General features: G+C 40.2%; 1 protein-coding gene across 11 annotated transcripts in view; it reads left to right on the forward strand.

Annotated features, from left to right (window-relative positions):
- RBMS1 (RNA binding motif single stranded interacting protein 1) overlaps nucleotides 1-26599 on the forward strand; it is a 217522-nt gene that overhangs the window by 184296 nt on the left and 6627 nt on the right. For 8 of the 11 annotated variants that reach the window (XM_049616129.1, XM_049616130.1, XM_049616139.1 and 5 more), the window contains 7 exons: nucleotides 3145-3302; nucleotides 5507-5586; nucleotides 18966-19081; nucleotides 19977-20026; nucleotides 20153-20246; nucleotides 22737-22784; nucleotides 23669-23719. In XM_049616129.1, the coding sequence (XP_049472086.1) occupies nucleotides 3145-3302; nucleotides 5507-5586; nucleotides 18966-19081; nucleotides 19977-20026; nucleotides 20153-20246; nucleotides 22737-22784; nucleotides 23669-23719 (597 nt within the window). The remainder of the gene's footprint in view (nucleotides 1-3144; nucleotides 3303-5506; nucleotides 5587-18965; nucleotides 19082-19976; nucleotides 20027-20152; nucleotides 20247-22736; nucleotides 22785-23668; nucleotides 23720-26599) is intronic. The other 3 variants (XM_049616132.1, XM_049616135.1, XM_049616136.1) reach the window with 3 other exon arrangements.

Genomic DNA, 26599 nt, shown 5'->3' on the forward strand with positions numbered 1-26599 from the left:
TGGTAAATTTTCAGGTTGAATCAAGACTTTAAAGAATGTAGTATTTTACACATATTTTAATCGTATTTTAAAACATGGATTCAGGAAGTATTTTGTACCTACATTGTTAACCCTTTTAAAAATACTTCACATATGACAAATATCCTCTGAACATTCTTAAATGTTAGTCATTTAATTGTTATAATTGTAACTTATAGAGAAGTCTCCACAATATTTGTGGTATATGTTTCTTACGTAACATTTTTTAGGCCCTATCTTTGCCCAGGGAGGGTTTTCATTCTTTTTAATTAGGGGGTTCCCAGCTTTATTCTGAATCTGACTAAGCATGATTCAGAGATTTTTCTCATAAGATAGGTTTGATCATATCATTTCCTTCTTTCCATGCTTCTGGAACCTCCCCGTTTGTCAGACTGTGGCTTTCTAACTGCAGTTCATGGATGGCAGTCCCTCCTTCCTCCTGCTTCCCCTCCCCCACCCCAGTACATGAAATCACAGGATAAACACGGCTTATCTCCCCAGAGTATCAGTAGTACTTGAAAGTATGAGGTCAGAAATACTGTTTCTATACTAAAACAAACCTAAATAGTTAGGGAATAGATTGCAACATTTACATGACTTTTTTTTTTTTATTCTAAGATACAACACAAGGCTTCAAAAAAATTTTGCACTCTGGCAAGGTTACTTTGGCCTCTGCCTGCCGACTCCTCAGGATACATAGTCCTTCTTGCTGTTCGCAGCACTGAAATGGAAAAGTTTCAACAGCAGTGACTGACCAAGTAGAATCAAATTCTTTAGAAAGCCTTTCACAATCTGATTTCAGCCTCAACGACTTGTTTGTTTCCCAAGTCTCAACTCAGTGTCATGCCCTCCGGAAAGTCTTCACTGTCTTCCCAAGACACGTTCCCCCCCATCCGTCCTCCCATTGTGATTTGTACCCATCTCTGTCATAGCACTTATTACTTGTGTTTCTATCTCTCCTACTTAACTATAAGCAGCTGGAAGACGGGACTGGAGTCAAGGCTATTTTATGCGAGTCTGGGATGCATGAAATATGCTGTACACATCATTTGGCTGTAGGAGGCTACGGGGCTCATCAGGACCCACCCTCAGAGAAAGGACTCCATCTGTAGTGGCCAGTTAAGGACCAGACTTCCATAGGAACAAATAGAGCCTTCTGCACCACAGGAAATCTTCAGGGACTTGGGAGGGTAGAGCCCACGTGAGATGACTAACCCAGGAGCTGTGCAATTAATGGGGCAAATGTAGTGAGTAAAATGAAAATAAGGAGAGAACATTTTCCGTCTCACCCTACTGCAGAAGCATTTGAAAACTTTCATACCTAAGACTGTTTTGCTTTTCTTTATATTTCCAAACACTTTATCTGTTAGTGTTTTGCATTTATTAAATCACTTTCCAATTTTTATACCTTAAAGATATAAAGATAAGTTTTGTTCAGCATAAAATAATCAGTCGTTCCACATTGAGCTGATCCTAATTTCAGCTAAAAGCAAAGATAGTTAGCATTTTGTTCAGTCTGTGAAGGGTTAATGAGGTTAAGTATTTGGCTTGCTAGTGAGCATTTGAAAAATTTCACTTTTTTTTTGGATCCACCCACACTGACACACCCCAGGGACTCCCAGGCCTGGAGCCTCTGCTGCACACGTTTGGGACTGGCCTGGTTCCATGTTGCTGCCCGCTGTCAGAACCAGGAGGTCATAGGGACAATACTTTTTGCTCATAGTTTCTCTAGATTTGATAACTTGAATGCTTGGGAATACCAGAGCATTTGCCAGGTCCTAGGATACCAGGTTGTTATTTCAAATCTTACCAGGTAAGTATATCACAAAAGGTCAAAGTTCACTTTTACTCCAGATGACATAAAAGGACGGGTTTCATTTCAGGTTTAATTAATGATAGGATAAATTTAAAAGTAGAGACTTTTGTACAATTCAAATATGTGTATGCTTCAAAGCACTGTGCATTTTGGACACCTAAAATATGAGTTTGCCATTCTGTTGCCTAATGCTAAAATATCAATGAATGACTACTAAAAGTGCTCATTAAAGAAAAATCATAAGCCTGCATAGTTCAGTGTGTAAAGATACACTTGGTTAGTAAGATCAAAGGAAAGCCTGATTTAAAATTAAATTAAAATTCCAATCTTACAGTTGCAGAAGTGATCCTGCAGAAGTGATTAGAAGTGATTCTAACGTAGTCAGAAAATATTCCAGTTGTCATATAAGCTTTTTCTCTGATGATTTAACACTGGGCTCTTAGTAAATATACCTAGTAGTTACTGGTTCTCAGAAAATTCAGTTGCCTATCTTTGGTTTCAGCTGATTCTGTCTGAGCAAAGGAAAGGTGAGTGGGAAATGATCTGATTATTGCTCCTTAAACATCATATGCATATGAATTACCTGGAAATCCTGTTAAAATGCAGCTTCTGATTCTGTGGGCCTGGGAGGGTGCCTGAGATTCTGCACCCTCCCTTCCCCCATTTACTCTTGAGTTCACCTTTATGCAGATTCTAAAGTTTGCTCTGCCTAGAGTTTATCATTTTATATGTCTTTGAGTTTATTTGTCTTTGTGAATTTACGGGCTCTCCTTTCCCCGTTGGTGATCACAACTCAAAAGTAAGTAGTAAGGACCCTGCCATGGAGCAGAGGAAGGGGATTGAGATAAAGCCCCAGTGGACTTTAGATGCCTTGGTTCAGAATCCGTTATCTGTTTCTGGATTGAATTATTCACAGTATTACCCTTGTGTGCAATAGTGTGCCTGAAATGGGCTCCTAAAAATAGTAGTGGAGGAGAGGTTGGTTATTTTTGGGAGCGCTGCAAACAGCTGAGAGTGTGGTTCAATGAGGGCTTCCTCTCCAGCTCCTCAGTGCATGCCAGCAATTCCACCCCCAAATCCGCTAAGAACGACGCAGTGGAATCATGTCCGACCTGCACAGATTGTCCAAGCTTCAGACACTGTTTTCAAGTGTCCAAGGTGACCTGGGTGTTCTGTAGCTCCCATGCTCTCTCTAGGTAGCGCTCTAAAAGGACCTGAGCAGAGAGAGTGGCTCAAGAAAAGTAAGTGTGTTAACGTAAATACTTCAACTTCAGTTCGACATTAACGGACAATTCTCTGTTCTGTTTTAGCAACAGGAACAAGATCCTACTAACCTATATATTTCTAATTTGCCACTGTCCATGGATGAGCAAGAACTTGAAACTATGCTCAAGCCATTTGGACAAGTTATTTCTACAAGGATACTACGTGATTCCAGTGGTACGAGTCGTGGTGTTGGCTTTGCTAGGTAAGCACGCTGCTGTGTCTTTATCATGTCAGTGACAATAGCTCTGCTAAGTTTCCTGCAAAATAAAAGTCGAGCCAGAAGAGAAGAGGCAGGGTTATGGGAGCCAGCTCTACTATGAATGTAAATGTGTAAGTTTTGGTTGGTAGTTTTTCCAGATCTTTTGGGAGTTCATTAGGATTCTTGAACTGGAGGACACTAAATATTCGGTGACTCAGGGCAAGGAAATACCACATGAGCAATAGTTTTGAAAATATGTGTCCTTAATGTTTTGATTAATTAGACCAGGATGCCTATAACTTCTTAAAAGTAACAATCATAGGCTCCTAAGATTTCATAAATAAATTGGTATGGCTTTTTCTTATTAGATGGAAATTTGATTCATCATAAAGTCAATGGATTAGATTATTTCAAACATTCAGAAAGTAAGACAATGATTGGACACCTGTCTAACCACAAATTGCTACAGCAGTTGTAACATTTTACAGTTTTGCTTCAGATTAGTTTTTTTTTTTTTTTAAGAAATATGTTACAGATATATCTAAAAGTGCTTTCACTTCTAGCTTTTTTTAAAGTTTATTTATTTATTTTGAAAGAGAGAGTAGGAGCAGAGCAGGGAAGGCAGAGGAGAGAGGGGGAGAGAGAGAATCCCAAGCAGGCTCCCACGCTATCAGCGCAGAAGTCTGAAGCAGGGCTCAATCTCACAAACCTGAGATCGTGACCTGAGCTGAAATCCTGAGTCAGACGCTTAACCGACTGAGCCACCCAGGGGCCCCTTACAGCTTATTTTCATACCTTCCTCCCCAGAAAGGATACTTCAGTGTATTGGTTAATTTGGTTTCCAACAGAAAAATCTTAAACAGAAGGAGCTTTGATTTTTGACATAGTTCTAATTTGAAAGCCCATGCACGAAAACTGATTTTACATTATTTAGGAACCTATTCATACTGTGCAGGAACACATAACATCTATATCTTTCAATGTGTTGACTTTTATTTTAGAAGAAAAACTGCTGGCATTTTACTTTCATATGCAGTATCCTATTTGGTGACCATCATGTCTCCCATAGACCTGTGAAATCAACACAAACAGCATTGTTTACTATTTTCCATGTAAGAAAATGGAGTCAAAGAAGAAATGTTTGCATTTTCACCAGACTTCCAAGCACTGGTCTGGGACTCGGTTCTTCTGGTTTTTAGCTAACAGCTCTTTCTGTTCAGCCAGATAATTGTAAAACAAAACTAAAATTTCTACAGGTGGAAACTCACCAAAACTTGCATTTCCAGTGTACCCTTCATTGCTTCAAAGGTCCAAGGGAAACAGTGAAAAGCTCAGCACCATCTAAAAACCCTTACCTCTGTGGGTGTTCGGAAAGCAGATCAAGCAGTTTCAGTTTTGTATCCAAAGATGGAACCCAATTAAATTCTATTGCTTTTTAAAACTGTTACTACCCATTAAAACCAAGATGTAACTCTCTGGGTAATCAGGAGTGTAGTGCATTTTGAATAGATTATTCAGTGTTTCTTCCATTTAAAAAATAATAATAATAATAATGTAATTTCCCTGAAATGTTTCTCAAACGTTTTTAGCCACCTGCAGATGTAGAATAAATTGTGAAGTTAGGCTCCGTCCTCTGCTCATTCTCTGAAGCCAGGGTGACAAAGAAGGTACATAACTGACTTTGCTGACTTAATTTTAAACCTAAAGCTAACGTAAAACCATACAAGGAGTGTCCTGTGATTTTCACTCATTCTTATCATGACTTTTGAGTCTGTCCTTTTGTGACTATATAAAAGGAAAGGTCATCAAATGACTAATATTCTGGCAGCAATAATAAATACAATCGTATTTTGAGCTGGCATTTCTGTTTTAATTCAATATCATGACCAAGAAAGACTATTGTGTATCGATTGCCAGTTTTCCAACAAGTAGAAAAAACTGACACATTTGATGTGCTTGATATTAAACTCTCTGGGTATAATGTATTTCTTTTATGATTCAGAAAGTACTCTGTGGAGACCAGTTTCTATTTTATGACAGAAGTACACATATAACAATTAGATAAAAGAATAAACCCACTTTTTCTTCTTCACATTTTTGCTAGGTTTCATTTGTATCTAGTAAACCTGTAAGAGTGCTCACATGCACAAAACCAAATGACAACTAAGAGATCTCTAAACGTGTGTTTTATTTTTATGGATGAATAGGATGGAATCAACAGAAAAGTGCGAAGCCGTTATTGGTCATTTTAATGGAAAATTCATTAAGACACCACCTGGAGTTTCTGGTATGTTGTTTATCTAAAATTTTATCAGTAGTTTTTTATGTAATGTCTCTATAATTTTAGCACATGATGTATCAAGAACCACATACTCTCACTTAGCTCTTAAAACTTATTTCTTTGATCCTACAAATAAGACTTAAAAATGTGTCTCTTCCAGACATTGGGTGTTTCAATATGAATGGAAGCCATCCCAGTAGGACAGAGGGTCTGACTTGTAGAAGCCCCTCCTTCTCTGGTAGACAGGCCATCCTGTAACTCCCCATCTTACCACTATCATCCTCAGTAAATCTTGTGTCCTGCAGTCCTGTCCATTGAGGGCCGAGGTACTTTCCATCTTAGCTCCTGCCTTTCTTGTGGAAGGTTTCAGCATGTGTCACCGTGCACCCCTTATGGAGCCCGGACCTCAGTCCCTACAGCCCTTCTGTCCAGGCCATTCTAACCACCTCCTCCCAGCTCTCTGCCTTGTGTTGTCATGACCAAGAATACCACACCTCACGAGCTTTTCACTCCAAGATCGCTCTCATTCTAGCTCCCACTAAACCTGATCCAAAATACAGAGGGATCTTTCTTTACCACTTTTCCATCCCTGCCAAACCTCATCTCCGTTCTTGAGTGCTAAAACCATTTCTTTAACAGTATCGTGACTTCTCTTGTACCCGTACCTTGGTCACACCTGCTTTGCAGAATGCTAAACCTGGATTAATTCTACAACAGGCCACCTCCTCTGCCTCTATTAAATCCAGGCAGGTAACTGTTGTCTCCAGCATGACCAGACCCCCAGCATCATTGGTCCTCATTCAGTTTTCTCATCCTTCCCTGGCGGCAGTCTCCACCCGCCTGCTCGGTTCTTCCTTAACCCCCTGTCAACTCTGAGCAGATGACTTTGCTTCTTACTTGATGAGTAAAATTGAGATCACAGGTGGAAACATCATCAACTTCCTGCCTCTTCCCAACAAGGACCACCTCCATCCCCATTCTTAACTCCTTCCTTCCCTGAAGTCTCAAAAAACAGGGGGTCCCAAGCTGTGGCCTTGATCGCGTCCCATCAGGACCTTGCTCTGCCAGTTATCCCCTCCCTCTCTTATAATTTCAAAGTCTTTTGCCTTTATTTTTTTTTTCCAAAAAAACACAAAAACCTTTATTTTCAATTTGTAACATCTCTGGCATGACTAATTGGTAGAGAAGTTGAGAAAATGCACAAATAATACTAGGAACAAAAATTGTGACCATTACTACAACAGGCCTTTTTTTAAATCACAGAATACAGAGAACAAAACTATGAACTATGCCAATACGTTTTAAATTTGAAATAGTTTCCCGGAAAAATCTATCCATTTATCCATTTGTGTTTGAGATCATTCACGTGTCTTTGATCTTGAAACTAAATTAAGCTAAGCACTGTGTTCCTCTCTAGCTTTTTTCTCACATAAACCTTTTAAGAGTGTAGTCCCCATTTCTGCCTTACATTCATACCTCAGCCCTCCCCAACCTGACTTCTTCTCCTTGTGTCTTGTGTGGTAAACTGTCCATATTAGTCTGCTGGCTGCTGTGACAAAGTACCACAAGCTGGGTGGCTTAGACAGGAGGAATGTGTTGTCTCAGTTCTGGATGCTGAAAGTGCAAGGTCAAGGTATTGGCAGGGAGGGAGGGGTCTCCCTCCATCCTTGGCTGGTAGATGAGCATCTTCTCCCTGTGTTTCTTCATGCCTTCTTCCCCCTGTGCATGTCTGTCTCCATGTCCAAGTTTCCCCTTTTTTACAAGGATACCAGTCATTCAATCAGGACCCACTCTTTTTAACCATAAAGACTCTATTTGTAAATAAGAGTTCTGTCATTATGAGTTACCAAGGGTTAGGATGCCAGCCTTTTTGGGGGGCGGGAGCCATGAGAACACAATTCAGCCCTTAACACTTAGCTCCTGACTATCCAATTTGGAGGCTTCTCTATCTTTGTGATGCTGTCTGTCTGCTATACTTGATGCTGCTGGTCCATTACTCATCCTTTGACGTGTCCTCCTTTGACGTCTCTTTCACCCATCTCTCTGTTTTTCTCCCATCTTGTGTTACTTCCTTCTCTTTTTGTGGGCTTGTTTCTTCTATCTAAACCCTAATTGTTGCTATTTCCCCAAATTCCACAGTTCTAATAGACGTCATGCATTCTCAAGGTTTCAGCTGGTATGTACATTCAGAAGCACTCATCTCCCACCCTGGCTTTTCCCCTGAGCTTCAGGCTGCCTGGTCTCAGTCACCACACGTTCACTGTCTCCAAAGAGGAACGAGCCCCCTTTCCCGTCTAATCCTGCTCTTCTTCAGTTAGCCATTTCTCAGTGAGTGGAACTGGTACCCAGCCAGGCACTCAAGCCAGAAACTCAGGGTCGAGTCACCTTGGGCTCTGCCTTCCGCACCTTCCGTCATCTCTCACGTACAAAGCCATTCAAGTCCTTACTTTTTTTTCTCTTGATAACTTCTAGAACCTACCCTCTCCCCTCCATCCCTCCCACCGCAACCTAGTTTAACCCCTTCTCTGTCACCAAGGCCATTACAGCAGGCTTCTAATTGCCTGCCTGATAGCTAGCCTTTCCTTTCCCAGATACCCTCCCTGCCTGCGGCCACCGAGTTTGATGAAATAAAGGCCTGTGTGTCATTTTATGGCGAAAAGCCCCCTTCTCCCTTCCAGGCTCTTAGAATGTCACTGAAGGCCAGAGGTGAAAGGGCTCTTGCCTACTTCTTGAGCCCTCTCTCTGTTCTCTGCCTTACCATGTACCGTCCTCCCGGGCCAAACTACAGATGTATTCCAAACATGCCATGCTGCCCTGTTCCTCTCTGCTTTCTCTCATATGGTCTCCAAGTTAGTTTCCTCCAGTTCCCTTTAACCTGGCTCTCCAACCCTCACCCTTCAGGCCTGTGTTCAAATCTTGCCTCCTCGTGTGAGAGCCTCCCCTGTTCAGTTGGGTTGTCCTCTGTGTCCCCTTAATATGTTTAAATGTGTCAGTTGACTAAACCAGAAGCTCCTTGAAGGCAGAAACTTTTCTCATCTTCCTGTTTTCATCCCAGCACAGTACATCAGCCATATGTTTGTTGGTTTTGTATCAGTTTCACTGTACTGTTCACCAAGACAATACTACATGTTCACACGCTCGTGTGCTAACGGCCGACCACCAACTGGAAGACGTTTCCATTTTACCCCATACACTAGGCTGTGCATGTGTAACTGGTGTTGAGTATTTATTCTGCTGTAGCCCCAGTATTCCATGCTTCACTGGGTGGCTGGTAGTGGTGATTAGAGATTTACTTTAATTCTCTGTATCTAGTTAAGTCTCACTTCGTGGAAGAACCTATTTGTAAGTACATGTGATACCACAGACCGCACTTCATCTTGGCATGCTAAAACCCAACAGCACACAGTTTGCAGGGTTGCCTGTGGACTTGAAGTGCCTGAGGGCACAAGTTTGGAGCGTGCAATAAAAAGACCTGGAATACACTATTCCAGGGAACTCAACCTTGTGAAGGAGCTTCCTTTTTGTTTTTTAAGTTCGTTTTGTTTTCCATCAACAGCACTTGAGTTGAAAGAAAATAAAAAGCGATGTTTTTACCCTCCAACCAAGTAAAGACAAGAGAGAAATTTAATACGTGGGAGCTTTCTGTAAAGCCTACCCCGCGGGGCCTTCTGAGGTTACCACGTGTGCACAGCCGACTCCTGGTGTTTTCCTCACTTCCCCATGTCATCAGTGTCAGGACCCCATGCTCTTAGTCCCTCTGAAGGGCTGCTCATCCACCCACCAGTGAGCACTTTACTTTCTCAGTTCATTTTTACGTACAACAAAGAAAGTTCGAGAAGGAAGAATACCCCTGCCCACAATTGTTTTGCTATTGTGTGAGTCTGAGATGAGATAAGATCTACCAGTTTCCTGAATGAAGTAGATCTCAGGGTGTCACAGATCGAGATTGGACTTCATGGTTGTATGATTTAAACTGTTTTCTTTGAAGTGGGTTTAAAGACTATTGGTCATACCTATTCAAGGAAAAAAAGACCTTGATTTCCAAACCACATGTAAATGATTGTAGGAGTCTCTGTACCTTTGCAACTAGTAGAGAATAGTTTCTTCTAAGTTGTGCCAGGTGTCACCTGGGGGGTAAGAAACAGATTCCTTCTGCTTCCAGAGAATCATTGCTGGGGGGGTGCAGTCAAGTCACTCTCTCTGTTCTGAATCAGAACTTGATTTTGTGCCATTTTCTAACGTTTCCTGATTTTTTTCTATGTATTAGTTCCCAACTAGACTGCAAGTTCTTTGGCAGCAGGGGCTGTTTTATTTTTAATTTTGTGCTAGGCACAGAAAGCCTGTGCATCGCCCTATAACAGCAGAGGTTACCAAGTGGTTTCCAAGAGCATTTTTTCACGTAGGGCTCGCTCATCACAGTAATCATGGCTATTTTGAGGGTTTCTCTGAATACTTCTTTGCGTGTAAACGAGTTTGAACTGCCTTTAGGCAGGAGTTTGAAATGTATACTGTGGGCCTTGGAAGGATAGTTCCAGTCAACTCAACTTTTCCCCCAAAACAAGTCCCAAGTGGATTTGAGAGCCACAACAGAATTTGAAGCAGTTTTGAACTTCTCTGGATTTTTCCCCTTTTTTGGTACACATAATACGAAAATTTTCTTTGACTACCAGTCTGTTTATTAGATACTGCTCTCTCAAATTGCCTAAATGGCTACTGCATACCATGGGTTTCTCCAAGGAATGCATATATTATTTTCAGTAGAGCCAGATGAAAAACAAAAATATTGTCAGGCAAGGGTAAATTGAATGAGCCTCCACTTTAATGTCTAAATAATGTAGGCTCATTGCTAGGCAGACATAACGTCTCATAAATACAGTCAGAGGATGGTTTAATCAGTGATGCAAGTTGTTGAGCCGGCATAAGCAGAATTACCCAGGATGGTTTCTGTCAGAGTACTCAGATTCTTGCACAACTGGCAATTTGCCTGTGACATTGGAGCCAAGCAAGTACAGAAAAGAAACCCACGTTAGATGCATTCCCCAAAAGACACTATGAAAATTAACAAACTGAACAGTGAACTCATCTTAACTGTAGCGGTCTTAAGAAAGTCTCTAGGTGGCTAAGCAGGAGGTCAGATCTGCACATAAATTGTCACTTATCACGTGCCACCCACTCTTCTGCCAGCTCTTTTCATACCAGAGTGATGTGGCTGAATTCCCCGCGCCAGACATATTCCACCCTGTCCTGGGGGCATGTGCATAATGTAGTACGTGTTTATAGCTCTGTGAAAATACACATCAGGATTTTCAATGCAATCTATTTTCTGAAATTGCTTCTTAAAAATCTTGTGCTTTGGTGCCTGCTGTTACCATATATTTTGTTTTTTAAGTTTATTTATTTATTTTGAGAGAGAGAGAGAGAGAGAGAGAGAGAGAGAGAGAGAATCCCAAGCAGACTCCACACTGTCAGTGCAGAGCCTGATGCGGGGCTCAAACTCACAGAACCATGAGATGGTGACCTGACTGAAAACCTAGAGTCAGTCGCTTAACTGACTGAGCCACCCAGGTGGCCCTGATGTTACCATATTTCCAAAGAGGCTTTATCTTCCAGCAAACTTTCTTAAATATACATAATAGTTTGTGTTGGAAAAAAATTACTCATAAGGCCATCCCCTCTATCCTTCCCCATCCAGTCTCTTGTTTTCCCCTGAAAATGTTGAAGCATTGTCCTTTTATTTGGATTTGTCTTGATTTCTATCTTGGTTTTGAGTGCTAGCTGGTTTGCAGTACATCAGATTTGCGTGGAAGGTTCCGAACCGGGGTTAAAGAACCAATGACTGCTTTGTCAGACAATCCAGGTGAATTTCACAGAGGTTTGAAATAACTTAATATTTACTTGATAAAAATTCTGTTACGGGGAAATCATATGGTGGTGGTTTCCCACACAGTGAATGTTAGAAACAAGGGATGGGGAGTTTTCGTTAGTTAGACCAGATGTTCAGATTAGGAGACATGCCCCAGGCAACAACACTGTCACTCATGGTCATGATTCAGGGTTTTGTCTAAAAAATGCTCTTCCTGTACCTGCCTGGAAGAGAGTACAGTCTCTGAGAAGACTAATGAATGCACGTTGGCATGTTAGCTGGAACTATCCTAGAGTGCTTGCTCCGTGCCTTCTGTTTTTGCCTACGCATACACACACACACGCGCGCGCGCACACACACACACACACACACACACACACGGACAAAGTCCACATATATGTTCAGTGCTGCAGGATGCAGTGTGATTACTCATCTTTCTTTCTGGGCCTCTCCATGATGTTATCGGAGTCTGAATACGTTCCTGTGTGCTAAGGGCGAAGAATTTTAAAAGAGAAAAATGTGTCTAGCCCTGGATATGTGAGTCATTATATTCTCGGTATTGTGCTGGCATCGTTCTGCCACAGCCCGAAGCTTCGTCTGTCATGGAAGGGCTCCAGTGAAGTGCATAACTGCTGGCCAGCTCTGTCCAAAGACCTCAGCTTGTTTTACATCTGTTTCTGTGTTATTCTGACTTTTCAGACTGGGTATATGCCCAGCAGGGCTTGAGAACTGCTCTTACCCACATTTCATAAGTCTCTGTCTATAGGTGATATTATTTGGGCATTGTCCTATGCCAGGAGGCAGAAAGGTAATGTTTAGAGGAAAAATTACAACTCTAACGAAAAGGCTAGAAATCTGTCACGGGTTTTTATTGCCTATTTTGTTCCTTGAATGTTTGTCTTAAGCTATTGTTACTCTGTAAAAACAGAAAATGTTGACAGCTCTGGACAAAAGAAACCCTTGAAGACATGTGTGATGCTCCTGGTAGTAGCTTTAGGACAATGTGATCACACCCCTGGGATTGCGATGTGTTCCTGTCTCCCTTACCCAGTGTGTACATAGAGCAGAGTCTGAATATGTGTATTGTCAAGACGGCCGCTCCAAGGGCTGTGCTCTTAGGAAGAACAATCACTGCCGTGAAACTGCTGGAATACTCCTGGGTGGCCCGTGGGGAGAGGGCTGTCTTACAGCTCCAAACGCAAACTCATTCTCTACTGTGGAGGGGAAGTCTAGCTTTTAAAAAGTAACAAGGGATCTCAACTGGAAATGTGCCACTGTTTCAGCCTCAGATGCTTGGCGTGCCATGCCAGGCCGGTGATGGGGCTCCATCGATCATACCCAGCCTACAGCAGATCCCTCAGATCAGTTTTATATACCTTTTCGCTATCAGGTTCTGCCAGGGAGGAACAATAAATAGCAGAGTAAAATTTTATTAAAGCATAAGGACCTTGGGTGGGAAGTGTAAGTGTTACTGTGAAACAGTTTTCTGAAAGGCATTTGCCAGTAACTTCATCCTTAACTCCAACTTGAACATTTCTTCATTGTATGTGAAGCCAAGGCGGCAACCCCTGGCCAGCTTGTTAAAATCTCACAAAAATCAAAGTCCACGGAAAACAGGCCAGTCTCTAAAAATGTTTCTAACATTAATAAACCAGAAGTCCCTCTCCTGAGAACTTGTTTTAAGAACTCAAAGGCGAGAGGAAGAGTCGTAATTCAAACATTTGACTTCCTCCTGTCGTCATAGTATGATAACAATAGCTACTGTGCATTGAGCTGTTCTGAGCATTTTGTATGTTAATTGTAACAATCCTCTGAAATAAGTACAATTACTATCCCCATTCCACAAAGTATGAAACCTCAGACATTGAATAACTTGCCTGGAGTCACTAAGTGACAAATGGCAAAGCCAAAATTCAAACCAGGGAGACTAGTCTGGAGCCAGTGTTACCATACAACCTGACCACCATTTTAGCAGTCGGCACTAATGCGGTTAAAGAGAGAAATAAGATACACACACAGATGTTCATATAGTGTTAGTTACAACAACAAAGAAACTGTACATAAACCCATTTCAAAATGAACCTTATGTAGCCACTTAAAAAAAAAAAAAAAAGATTCCATAATAAGACAGGGAAAGGTCCACAATGAAAACGGTAGGAGAAAAAGACTTACCGTTGCAAATATGAAAAGTTTAGACTGAGAAAAGCAGTAAATATAGAATAGTAAAATATTTAACTTGGAGTGATGTGGAAGGATTACATTTTTATTTTTTATTTAACCTGACTTTAATGTTGTTAAATCATTATTTTACTGATAGGTAAAGCTGAGTGGGAGATGGAACCACTCTACAAGGGTCAGGAATGTGGGAGAGAACCTAACAAAATAGGCGTAGGAGGACATGCATCTACGGAGAGAGGCTATCGCTCTGTGTGGTGCTTAGACAGGACAGCAGGATTTGGTTAGAAACAAAGAGGAAGCTAGGCAGGAAGTGATGACGTGCACACAAAAAATGGATAATATGTATTAGATCCCTACGTCGAAATTTTTAAAGGAAGAGCCCCAGATAGTTCCTTGCGTGTTGCTAGTTGAGGAATTTTGAAAGTAGGCAGTGTTATCAGAAAGAAAGCTAATTACAGTTGCTGAGTGGGCTGGTTTTCCACAACCGATGGAAAAGCTTCTATCGAGGGCAGTTCACGTTTTACAGAATGTTGATTAGGATAAATACTGCTTAACTAGAAAAATGGGAGTTTGGAAGTAGCAGTTTCTCCAGCTGTTAGAACACAGTGAGGAAAAGGTCCACTCTGTTACAAACGACAGACAACTCTAATTCTCTGAGCCACTGGATTGGGTAGGTGAGGAAGACTTCTAGGAGGTCAAATTATGAGCCACAGTGGTTAGTCAAAGCAGGCATACCAGAAGTGATTTTTAGTGTGGATGTCAAGGGAAGACATTTTAGCCTAAATAGTTACAGAGTTTGAGCTTCAGAAGATAGGTAAGCAAACTGTTTGGTAGAGATGGGCAGTGAATCAGCAAGGGCATCACCCATAGAGCTCATTGTCCCTTACGATGGGACCAGATTGTTAGTGCCACAAAATCAGGCATTCATAAAAGGTCATCCCAGCTCACAAGGCCCTGTGGAGGGCGCATTGGAGAATCCTACAATGCAGTCACTTTAGATGGCTCTGAAGAGGTGGCAGAAAATATCAGGTAAGTGTTTGCGTTTGTGGCATCATCTCTGGAAGGTTATATACTACAATGGTCAAGCTTTTGGAATTACATGTTCCTGTTGGTTCTGATAAATAAGTAACTTTTCTGTCTTGGATAGTAAGAGAATTTGACCTTCTCTCACACCCTTTGAGGCACACCCTTTACAAACCCAAAATATGGTGATTAATTAAATTCGGCTAAGAATTCTCTGCATATTTGGCAAAATCAATCGAGTATGGCTAATTTGATAGAATTTTTATATCACTTTAATACAGGAATATATCTTAGGTCACAAATCATTTGTTAGGACTCTTACCAATTACTGTTTTGCATAATAGGATAAAATATTGCTAATCTAGAAAATTGACCATGTAAAAGATATGGGGTGACTGTTACATATGAATATTTTTGAGGTGATATGCCCAAATCTACCTGTTAATCATGGTCATATTGCTAGTATTCATGGCACTTCCTTTTCTGCACGTCAGTCCTCCTCAATATCTCCCTTCTGAAAAGAACAGCCAAGCAGGCCACCGGAAGGATCTGATGTGTAGAACAATCTGACATCCCCTGGCATCTCTCAGTATTCAACCTGGAAACTGTGTATTAGGCTTCAAAACACAAATGCTAGAGACTTCTGGTCTGGCTTGAAGTAAGACACAGGATATGCTAATCAAATAAGGGTCTCTCATTTTGCAACAGTCTCCCACACACTTAAAAATAAGTGAGCCATGACACAGATCTGGGTGTATTTGTTTGCTTTCAATTCAGAAATCTAACTGAAATCTTCTAACCCTTGCTCAGCTTCATGCTAACATAAATATCTTAAAGAAATCTTCACATAGTTGCTTTCCTGGAGCACACGGTACAATTCATGTAATAAATAAGATCTCAAGAACGCAGAGGGATAACCTGCTTTTCATAATGTCACCCAGGCACATGAAGCAGCCACTGTAAAAGAAATAACAGCCATTTCAGTATCAGAAGTATCTCGCTTCTGGGTGGCATTTTTATTAAAAAACGGACATCTCTCAAAACAATATTAATGGCTAAATGGGTTTTCATAAGACTCTGTGCACTCTCGTTCCCATTAGATTGCCAGAGCTGTGTGAGATAAGACCCTATTTTAGCCACAATTTTTTCCTTGTTCTTAACACTATACCTTACACATAGTAGGCACTCAATAAGTTCCAACTGCTAAACAGACCAAAGAGAATTTTTAACAGAGGAAAGAAGCTGTTAGAATTTTATTTTGCCTCACATGGAATCCTGGGACACTCCCATTTCCCTAAAACAGGGAGCCAACAACTATGTTTAAAAAAAAAAAAAAATCTGTCATTTCTGCTGGTTGTAATTCTTTTAAAATAAGAAATTTGCTTTCCAACAATATGGGATACCTGCCAGTATCAAACTGTTTAAACTACTTACCTTTTTGCTTTTGGAGGGAGAAAAATATCCTAATGACATCACCACATCATATAGTAAACATAATTCGTTGTTGAAAGATTCAACTACATCCTATTCCGTTTCATTTTGAATGATATATTTGGAAACGTGTCATTGCTTACCTGATGTTTACCTCATCGACTTTTACTGCATCATTAGATGTTTTTAGCAGGCTTTATTGTTGCATGAGATTGCTTTTTTTTTTTTCTTTTGGCAGAGCATAGTCTAGAAGAATGAAAATGTATTGACAGCATCTTACCACAGATAGGGACACTTGGCCTTTGAGCAAATGTAGAGCTTTGGTGCTCCCAGGGATTGCTGCCTAAATACTTTTGTTCACACCTGACTACTTAGGAAGCCCAGAGTGAATTTCTAGAATGTGTCCAACTTGGTTGCCTTCTTTCTCTGGAAGAAATGATGCTCATGAAGGAAAATGGTCCATTTGCATTATTCAGTGTGCCAGGTTAAAATCTTTTTTGGAAAACTCTTAAATCTCTGTCTAGGAGCTAGCTGGTCTTTATAATGCCTCTAGATAAAAGGGTGTCCTCAAAGTGAAGTCCCACAAAGGGCTAGCACTGCAGAGTTTATTCTACTCACTTGCCCTACAAGATTATGGGGAGTAAAAATTCTAAAACATCATTGGAGGAAACATTCGATGCCAGAAGGACTTTTAGATCTGTGAAGAATGAGATTGTGCTTCTGAGCTGTCTGTTTGTCCTTAGACTTCAAGGTGAGACATCCCCACGTGTGGCAGAAGGAAAATCCTAACTTTCAGGCAGGTTTGCCCTTTATCCCTTCCTTCTACTCGAAAGCAGTGTTCTCCTGGCCCTCGTTTCCACCTGTTGCCAAGCGTGTGGTTATAGAATTAAAAACATCATCACCTATGAGAAAGCCCTCTTGCTCCTTTGTATCCACTTACTTTACCTTCTGAGATTATTGGTGGGTATAGAAATTTCCAAAAGTCAGTACATTTTTTTTGAAAAGACAGAGTAATTCATCTGCAGTCTAGGATTTGGCCCCAGTCGGTCTTCCTTCACGCCCATTTGTCTTAAATGGAAGTTCCTGTTCAGGAAAGCCTGAGGCCTGGGGGTGGAGTCAGAAGGTAAACAGTGGTAGGGCCAAGATTCCCTGGTATTCTCCCCAAACACCTCACAGTGTTGTTCTCAACTTCTGGTTCCCGTAGTACAGCTGCCTTTCAGAAGTGAGCCCACATTCCAGCCTGTCCCTCTGGACTGGTTCACACCGGGGAGAGGAGGAAGCCATACCAGATGACAGCCTAGATCCCTCACTGAGAAGGAATTACAGTTGGGTTTTTTGTTGTGTTTTGTTTTTTTGGCAGAGAAGTGTTGAGAGGCACTCTTGCTTCCACCCTGTCATTAGTGGGTGGGTAACAGTGATATAAAATAAGAGATGAATTAGGATAATAAGAGGCAAAGGAGAAAGGAGTAAATTTTCCATAAGTAATATTTTTCTCTTCCTGGTTATTTAACTTTGAAACAGAACTTGAAAGTAGTAATCAGAGTTCTGTAGTAGACAAAGGACAGAATGTGAGAACCAGACAGGAAGGTATGATTGCCTTTATTACATTAACCAGAAACATATCGAAATATGCACAACTTTCAGGAATATACTACTATTTTCATTGTGGAAAAGCAAAGAAAATGAAAAGTCATGGGTAGACTACTATGCCGTCACCTCCCCCCCACCTTTTTTTTTCTTTTAAGCTAATGAATACTTATCCCTGTGTGATAGTTTCTGAATCTTTTGCTTTTCTACGTTCATTTCTTGAGTTGTTCTTTGGATCATTCTATGATGTGGATATACAGTAAAGCAACCCCAAGAGGGATGATTAAAGGAACAGAAAAAAAACTTTAAATAGCTTGGGTAGGTGTTTTTGCGTTTCTTACAACAGCTGTCTTCAAGGCTGTACTTCACAAATAAACATATGAGACCTGTTTTTATTCATCCATTGGTTCAACCAAGGTGCCATGCATGCCTACAACATGACAGATACTTGGGCACTGGGGATACAGTGATGAAGAAATAAGTGTCACCGCTCCCCAGGGGGCTTACATTCCAGAGGGGGAAACAGACCCCAAACAAATCACCACACTTCCAAGTTGTTATAAATGCTAGGTATAAAAATACAAATAAAAATTTAAAATTTTTTAAAAAATATAATATGAGCTATAGTATAAAGGGGAACTTGTTTTCTCCTGGGGGAATTGAAGGCCTCTCTGAAGAATGAATGATGAGTTGCTAAGGGAGCATTTTTAATTTGGGGGTGGGGGGAGGTGATACAATGTTATTTGCATTTGGAGATTCATCAACAGAATTGAAAACAAGTGGGTCTGCACGTAAACAAGTATAAAAGTGAATGAAAAGATTGCTTTGGTTCCTTAGAATAAATGTGTTCATCACTCTGTGGTTTGAAAATAATAACTAATATATTTTCTTTACTATCTTTTTCACCAGCGGATAATCATATAAGGGTCTGCGTAAACCTTTGGCTTAAAGTGTTCTATCAATTCCCTTATGGCACCTGCCACAGCTTCTATTGAAGGGATAAAAATGGGGGTGCCTGAGTGGCTCAGTCGGTTAAGCGTCGACTTTGGCTCAGGTCATGATCTCATGGTTTGTGGGTTCAAGCCCCACATCGGACTCTGTGCTGACAGCTCAGAGCCTGGAGCCTGCTTCAGATTCTGTGTCTCCCTCTCTCTCTCTGCCCCTCCCCTGCTCATGCTGTCTCTCTCACTCTCTCAAAAATAAATAAACATTCAAAAAAAATTTAAAGAAAAAAAGTTGAATTACATTTTGTCATGCACACACATACAATTTTGTTTTCTGTTTTTTGTCCCCATTCATTCAGCTCCTACAGAACCTTTATTGTGTAAGTTTGCGGATGGAGGACAGAAGAAGAGGCAGAACCCAAACAAATACATCCCTAATGGAAGACCATGGCATAGAGAAGGAGAGGTGAGACTTGTAAGTCCCTTCTTGAGACTTCAGTGTGGGTGTGTAATCTTGAGAGCCTACTTGACTGGGTACACATGCAGCATCTTGACTTGGCCGCTGTACTTCTGAAATAGGTGCCAGCATTCAGGCTTTATGATGCAGATGATGTCCCATTAAAACTCTTCCCAGTGAAAATGGTGCTAAGAGAGTGATGACTCTCCAGATGGACAGAGAGATGGTGGGTACAGTTAATGGTTCCCAGTTAGCTGCATATCAAGTAAAAGAAAATTTTAAATTGCTCCGAAGAAATGGAACAACTGTTTGGTATTTTTTTAACGTCATGGTCTCTTCAAGGTTTACATTTATAATTACTCAGAAATTATCCCAAGTAACATTATTAAAACAAACAGTGTATTTGTTGTTGAGTTTTTTGCCTAATTCTTTTGAGTAATGTTCTTTAAAAAAAAAAAAAAAAAGACAATAAAAATATTGGATGTCCATTTCTCCATATTTATTTTCAATGAATTTTTTTTAAGTAACCTACTAGTTCAAGAATGTCTAAGGAGGTGCCATCCAGTAGAAATGTTAGAGTCTTCAGAGACTCAGACTCAGAGAAATGTTTAGAGTCTTCACTGTCCAGTGATAACCACGAGCCACATGTGGCTATTTGAGCACTTGAGATATAGCCACTGTGCTGGAGAGACGTCATGTTTCAATAACTGCGTGCAACTAATAACTACCAAACGAGACTGTGCAGGTGTAGAGCTGAATGCTCATATTGAGTTTATGTTTGCCTAAAGGAAACTCTCACTTTTATCAAATGCTAGTAAACTATCTCTATTTTATGTTGCCATGACCTAAGAAATGGAATTTGTAAACCTTGCCCTTGCGGTGAGTGATTTTTTTTTTTTTTTCTTTCCCATAGGCTGGAATGACACTTACATATGACCCAACCACAGCTGCTATACAAAACGGGTATGTCATTAAGATCAATGCATAATGGCTTGAGGGAAAATGTGAAGGTGGAAGATATCAGACATTTGTTCCGGGAATTATTCTTTTTAAAGGATTACTTAATAAAGGCTTTTGTGTTTGTTCTAGATTTTATCCTTCACCATACAGTATTGCTACAAACCGAATGATCACTCAAACTTCTCTCACACCCTATATTGCATCTCCTGTATCTGCCTACCAGGTTTGTACCTTTAGGATTCATCAAGAGTATGACAACTTGCCGGCCTGTGAATCACTGCTGCGTTTTTATGTGTCTTAAAATTTTAAATACTTATAATGAAATTTAAGTCCAATGTTATGCAGCTTGGATAGCCAGTTTAGAATAAGCTGCTTTTTATTTGACAGAGAGACTTACTTTTATGTAAGAGAATATAAAACAAGAGAAAATGGTTATCAGCTGTCAGTCCTTGAAATCATAGCATTTTAGAATTGGGACAAACCCACATACTTCCTCCACAGCGGGCTTTGCTGTTGGATACCATGTGTCCCAGAAGTTGAAACTTAAAAAACGTTGACGTTAGGTAAAATACAGAATAGGTGTGCACCGTTGCCTTTGTTTATTCCTCAGCAGGAACTAAGAAAAGAGCAAGTGAACATGCTAATGAGTAAAGATGTGTCTCCATCAGGTAACATTAAATGAGCAATGAAATGAGATTCGCAAAAAAAAAAAAAAAAAAAAAAAGGAGGTGACTCCCTGTTTAAACAGGTTATTTTGAGGAGGCTTTATCTTAAATTCCCAACTTAGCACCGAGATCTCATGAAGTACCTTGTTCTGTGATTTGGTTTTATTGCAGGGTTACCTCCTATTCGCCATGAACCCGGTGGTGTTCATTTCTCCTCCTATAGCAGAGTACCTCTAACAGGGTTACCGCCTTGGTCCAGACAGAAACATAACAACAGTTCAATACAGACACGTGGGAATATAGTTCTCTCTTTTGTTGACTGTTGAGATCCTGTGTGACTAAACTTTTGTGTATTCTTGTTTGTTTGTTTTTTTTTTTAAACAATTGAATTAGATGTTGTAGCCCTGATTTCTGGGGTTAGGGAACTACAATATCTAATAACTGTGTTATTTTATTTCTGTAAGCCTCAGTTTCCTCATCTTTAAAATGGGGATAATAATAGTTTCTTTCTCATAGGCTTGGTATGAGGACTAAATAATGTAAAGAGCTCAGCACAGTACCTGGTGTATCCTGAGCAGTCACTACATGTTAGCCGTGATTATCATCATCATCGTTAATACATACACAGGATTAGTGGGCTGATGAGAGTATATTCATTATACTTTTTAAAATAATGGATTGGTCAACATAAGCAATATCATTAAGGTGGTTCTGTCTGAAAACATAAAAGTAGCTTCGAATAATAAAGAGAAGTGGTTAAGTGCACTGAAACTGAAGTTTTAATGGAGCATTCATAGCTTCCCTCAGCTTTTAGGTCTTCTTTCTGCCTTTTCCTGAGTTCTCACTCATTTTTTCTTTTATCTGTCTGGGTTTTCAATGTTACTTGGGCTAGTCCTTCAATCTGCTGGGCATGGTATTTGCTGATTTCATGCCTCTTTCATTATTTTGGACATAAAATTTTTCTATTTTCCCTTACTCTAGAAGCCTCAGTGACATCTGCTGTAATGTGTTTTCCCTAATTAACAATTCCCTAATGAAAGGTAGTTCTGTTTAAAAATCCGAACTTGGAAACCTCTGCCATTTATGTAGACCATTAAAACTAGGGACAAGTAAGCTTATTCTCGGGTAAATGATTGTGCATATTGATTTGAATTGTGCTGCTATAACTATTTCAGCTACTAATGCATGTCCCTACCACCTTTTTCCCTCTTTACTGTAAGGCAGTGAGCATTACGGCCACAGAATTGTTTCATAGAATAGAAAAAAGAAATTAGGAGACCTGACTGTGGAAACAGCATTCCATTTCAAAGGCCTGATTTCTTCTCCTGGGCATTCTGTGTTTCCCTAAGATGCATGTGGAATTGCATTCCATTTGCCACTTAGTGCTGTAACCTGTAAAACTGAGGTTCTTAACCCCATAAATTCAGGGACACAGTGGGGTCAGCAGATGAGCTTCAAGTAGTCTGAGATTCCCTTAAATCGTTTGCAAAATGTTGCTTGTGTGTATGCAGTTAGTTGGCAGGGTTGGGGGGGGGGCAGGCGGTGGGCGGGAGACAGAGTTCTATTTCTTTCGTCAGGTTTTCAGAGGGACCCATGACCCAAAGGAGGGGAGAACCAATGGTGAAGAATTCAAAGAACATAGATTATTATTCCCATTTTATAGTTAGGGAAAATTGAGGAAAAGAAATTGACAGGAGCTCGTTTGCTACTTCAGAAAGAAAATTGGATTAGGTGTTATAGCTCCCTAACCCCATAATGCTGTAAGCTGTTAGATTATTAGGACCACTGAAAGCATACAAAAATGAGAGCATCTTGCCCCAATTGGGGGCTACAGGGAGCTGCTCTCCTCCCCACAATTTATTCAGTGAAGGCCTCGCACTCGTGTTGGAGTGGGCCTTTCTCCACTAAACCACCATATGCTTATACAATTGGATTTGAGAAATTGGCATCTGCAGGAAACCACCAGTAGTACCCCAGTGGGGAAAGACTGCAGTCCAGATAACTGAAATGTTAACAAGGCAGAAGCACTTAACTTTGGTCTGCCTTAGGTGGCAAAGGAAACCAGAGAAAACAAGTATCGGGGCTCTGCTATCAAGGTAAATCACAATACATTCTTCCCCCCATGACTTTCCCCCATATCCTCTCTATAGAACCTTTGAAGTTAACAGTAGGGGATAAGATACAGGAGGGTTTTGTTGCTAAGAATTAGAGACCGAAACTTAATTTTTTAACAGTTGTGTAGCCTCAGTAACGCTCTGGGCATCAAGAAATGGACTGATATTTTTTTCTCTGGAGTGGCAGACTGCACAGGCTTTCTTTCCTGCCATGGAACCTGACTCTCGTGGCTTATTCCTCAACCCAGAGGGTCTACTGTGCAGGTGCCCTTTTGACTGTACATGTCAAGATGTAGTTACTGGAGTTTAATTTCCTAAATCTGATTTTCAGATTTTTATTTTCCACACTAACTAGAAATTGTTGACCACCAGACAAGATTCCTGAAACCTAATGTCCTGGTATCAAAGAGGGATTGAATTCCATTATTCTTTTTAAATAAGCACATACTTTAAGGATTAGTTTGTAATGAGATGTGCTGGAATTAATTCTCATTCATCTGCATTCCAAAAGTGCCTAGGTCTTAACACTTTCACGATTTGAGTTGTTTACTTGTTTATCTCCTTGCTTAGACAATAAATTGCTTAAGGGTGGGGCCCATATCTTCTTTGCCTTTTTCTCTTTGAGGCCTGGTACTCAGTTAATACTTCTTGAATGGGCACGTGGAACTTGGTTTTAAATAATCATTTCATCCTATTCAGAGTGACCAGTTTGCCAAGAACTCTAACTGCCTTGATCTTTTTAATCATTGATAGTATTGCTTCCTTATTTTCCTCCTGTAGATTTTAACATGATTAAAAGATCTCTAGAGAAGTCGCTAGCATTCCAATGAAAATCAATGTTTCTTTCAAAATCCTCCCTTTTCCAGGTGCAAAGTCCTTCTTGGATGCAACCTCAACCATATATCCTACAGCACCCTGTAAGTTTTTCACCTTCATGGCCTTGTGGTTTGCAACATTTAGAAACCCATTCTCTGGGTTAAAACCCTTTGCCAAAGATGGTATGGGATTTGGGGTATGTTAAGCATGGCATATGCGAATGTACAAGTTCAGTATAAAGCGTCCACTCGCCCTTGACTTAAAACAAATTGGTACTTGACATCAAATTAAATTTGCAATGGTAAGAACTTAAAATGTATCATATTTGAAGCAGGGTACCATTTTCTTCTTTATACCAGTTCTATAGAGGACCACCCAATTGAATTTTAAAATTCTGAAGTTTTAAAATTACTGTTTTTAACAGTAGTTGGGATGAAACAGTTCACTTTTTTTTTTTAATTGCATTCTGTTTAATGCAGGTATAAAGCGTTACAAATTAAGCTAGAGATTTTTATCAGTGTTACTTTAGCCTCTCTGTAGAAATTATAAATACTGAAACAGTAACACTTTCTTTGATAAATGTGACTTCTTAGTGGCGTGAGCATTTGTTATATTTATGTGCATATTACATTTTTTAATTGAGTTACACTAAGTGTATTTATGTGTTTTTCAAAGATACATAAAATCCAGTTTGTTGAATTAAAACATGCCTTTTAAAAGTTGAAAAATGGGGACACCTGGGTAGCTCACTGGGTTAAGTGTCCGACTGCTCATTTCACCTCAGGTCATGATCTCACAGTTTGTGAGATCGAGCACCGCATTGGGCTCTGCCCTGACAGATGTTTCATGGAGCCTAATTGGGATCGTCTCTCCCTCCCTCCCTCCCTCCCTCCCTCTCTCTCTCTCTCTCTCTCTCTCTCTCTCTCTTCCTCGTCCCCCAAAATAAATAAATAAAAATTAAAAAAATAAGTAAATAACAGTTGAAAAATAAAAGTGGAGAACAGAATCACCAAAAAAAGCTAACAGCACCCAACACAGTGGCCTATATGCTTGTCATAAGAAGGCTACAAATTTGGCCCTCTGCTTTTAGTCACTAAGGCAAAATGGGAATTCTGATAAGCAGAACAATTCATGGTACTTGTAAGATAATAACAGATCTGTTGTTTAGGAAAAGCAAACCATTGTTGGCCATAAGAGGAGGTAGGAATTTCTCTCAGGACAGCTCCTGAAGGATAGCATGCAATATGAGACCATGTGTATGAAACAGTAATCCAAGGACACGTTCTAAATCGGAAGTTGCTGAGATGACTTTGAAGAAGTAGAGAAAGCAAGTTTCGCTGATAACACAGGAGATGAGCCCTCCGATGACACGTGTGTGTGTCTATATAAACACGCACACATATTTGTCTCTGTGTGCACAGTCCTGGACAGTAGCTCCTACCGATGAATGAGAAAAGGGGGCAGGAAATTCCTTCAGCATATTCTGGGCTTCTGAATCATTTCCATGTTCCCACATACTTTTTGGTGATGCACACCAAAAATTTAAAAAGAAATTTTCTATGACATGCATTAACAACAAACAGTTTCTGACACACATCTATATCTTTTTTGGGCAACTTTTGGAGACAAAGCCTACACATATCTTAGTTTAACATCTTAGAGGAGACAGTGGTAGTGTGTGCAGAAGGTTCCTATCTGCCTTTCCCTACCCAGTTTAGACTGCCTGCAACCAGAATTAAAGTGCCCACATACCAGTCTCTGCCTTATTTGTGCTCTAATTATCAATAAATAACAGCGTATTTATTGAAGGGGTAGATCAGTTGCAATGATACCAAAAACGTGACATTAATGTTGGTAGGATGTGTCAGAATAACTGAATTCTCAGGTAATTGGGTGATTGCAGAAGTGAGAGGAATGATGTAATCCATAAGAATATCACATAGGATAAATTAGAGAAAATGCAGAAATGGATTTAACTGCATTTCGGTTTAGACAATCAGTGTATCATTATGCAATCATTAAAAATGATGATGGGGCACCTGGGTGGCTCAGTCGGTTGGGTGTCCGACTTCGGCTCAGGGCATGATCTCACAGCTTGTGAGTTCAGGCCCTGTGTCAGGCTCTGTGCTGACAGCTCAGAGCCTGGAGCCTGCTTCGGGTTCTGTCTCTCCCTCTCTCTCTCTCTACTCTCGTCTGCTCATGCTCTGTCTCTCTCTGTCTCAAGAATAAATAAACATAAAAAAAAAAATTTAAAAATGATGATAATGATGGCTATGCACTAAGTTAGGTAAATATTTATAATAGAATGTTACATTCAAAGCAAAAACCTAGGATATGAAATTGTTTATTGTGTATTAGGGAGAGGCTGGGTTATGGGCGATACTTTTTTTGTTCTCCACCACCCCACCCCATTTAATCATATTTAATTTTATGTTTAATGCCCAGAATTTTTTCAAATGAAAGCAAAGAACCTGAAATTGGAGTATTAATCATATCTGGATCTGCTTCCCTCCCTTGGTGCCAAATTGTAGCTGAAAGTTCTGAGAAACAGAGTGAATGAAGAATGTGATCTTGATCCTAACAGCCTGATGTTGAGTCAAGTGACTGTCCAGAACATTTTCACACAAAGACACCGTATGATATGTGTGCTGTTTTGTGGCTGCATAGAACATCAGCTGTCATTTAGTTTTTAAAAAATTAAGGAAGCATTTTTGTAGCCTTATCCAGCCAAAAATAGTTTGCATTTCCTACTACAGCTCCTCCTGCTGGACTGGCCTGCTTTACAGCTGAGCAAAAGGAAAGGGGAAGATGTTCAATGCAGTGATTTCAGTGAAATGAATGCTCTTAAGAAAGTTTTAGGAAGCATTAGCTAGAAGATTTTTAGGCAATTGTTAAGGAAACCGTTTGCAAGTGTGAGAGGTTATTTTTGCTTCACATCTCAACAGACTAGGGCATTTCCTTTGCAAAAGGAATGACAGAAT

This window comes from Panthera uncia (genome assembly GCF_023721935.1).
Source record: "Panthera uncia isolate 11264 chromosome C1 unlocalized genomic scaffold, Puncia_PCG_1.0 HiC_scaffold_3, whole genome shotgun sequence".
Taxonomy (NCBI): domain Eukaryota; kingdom Metazoa; phylum Chordata; class Mammalia; order Carnivora; family Felidae; genus Panthera; species Panthera uncia.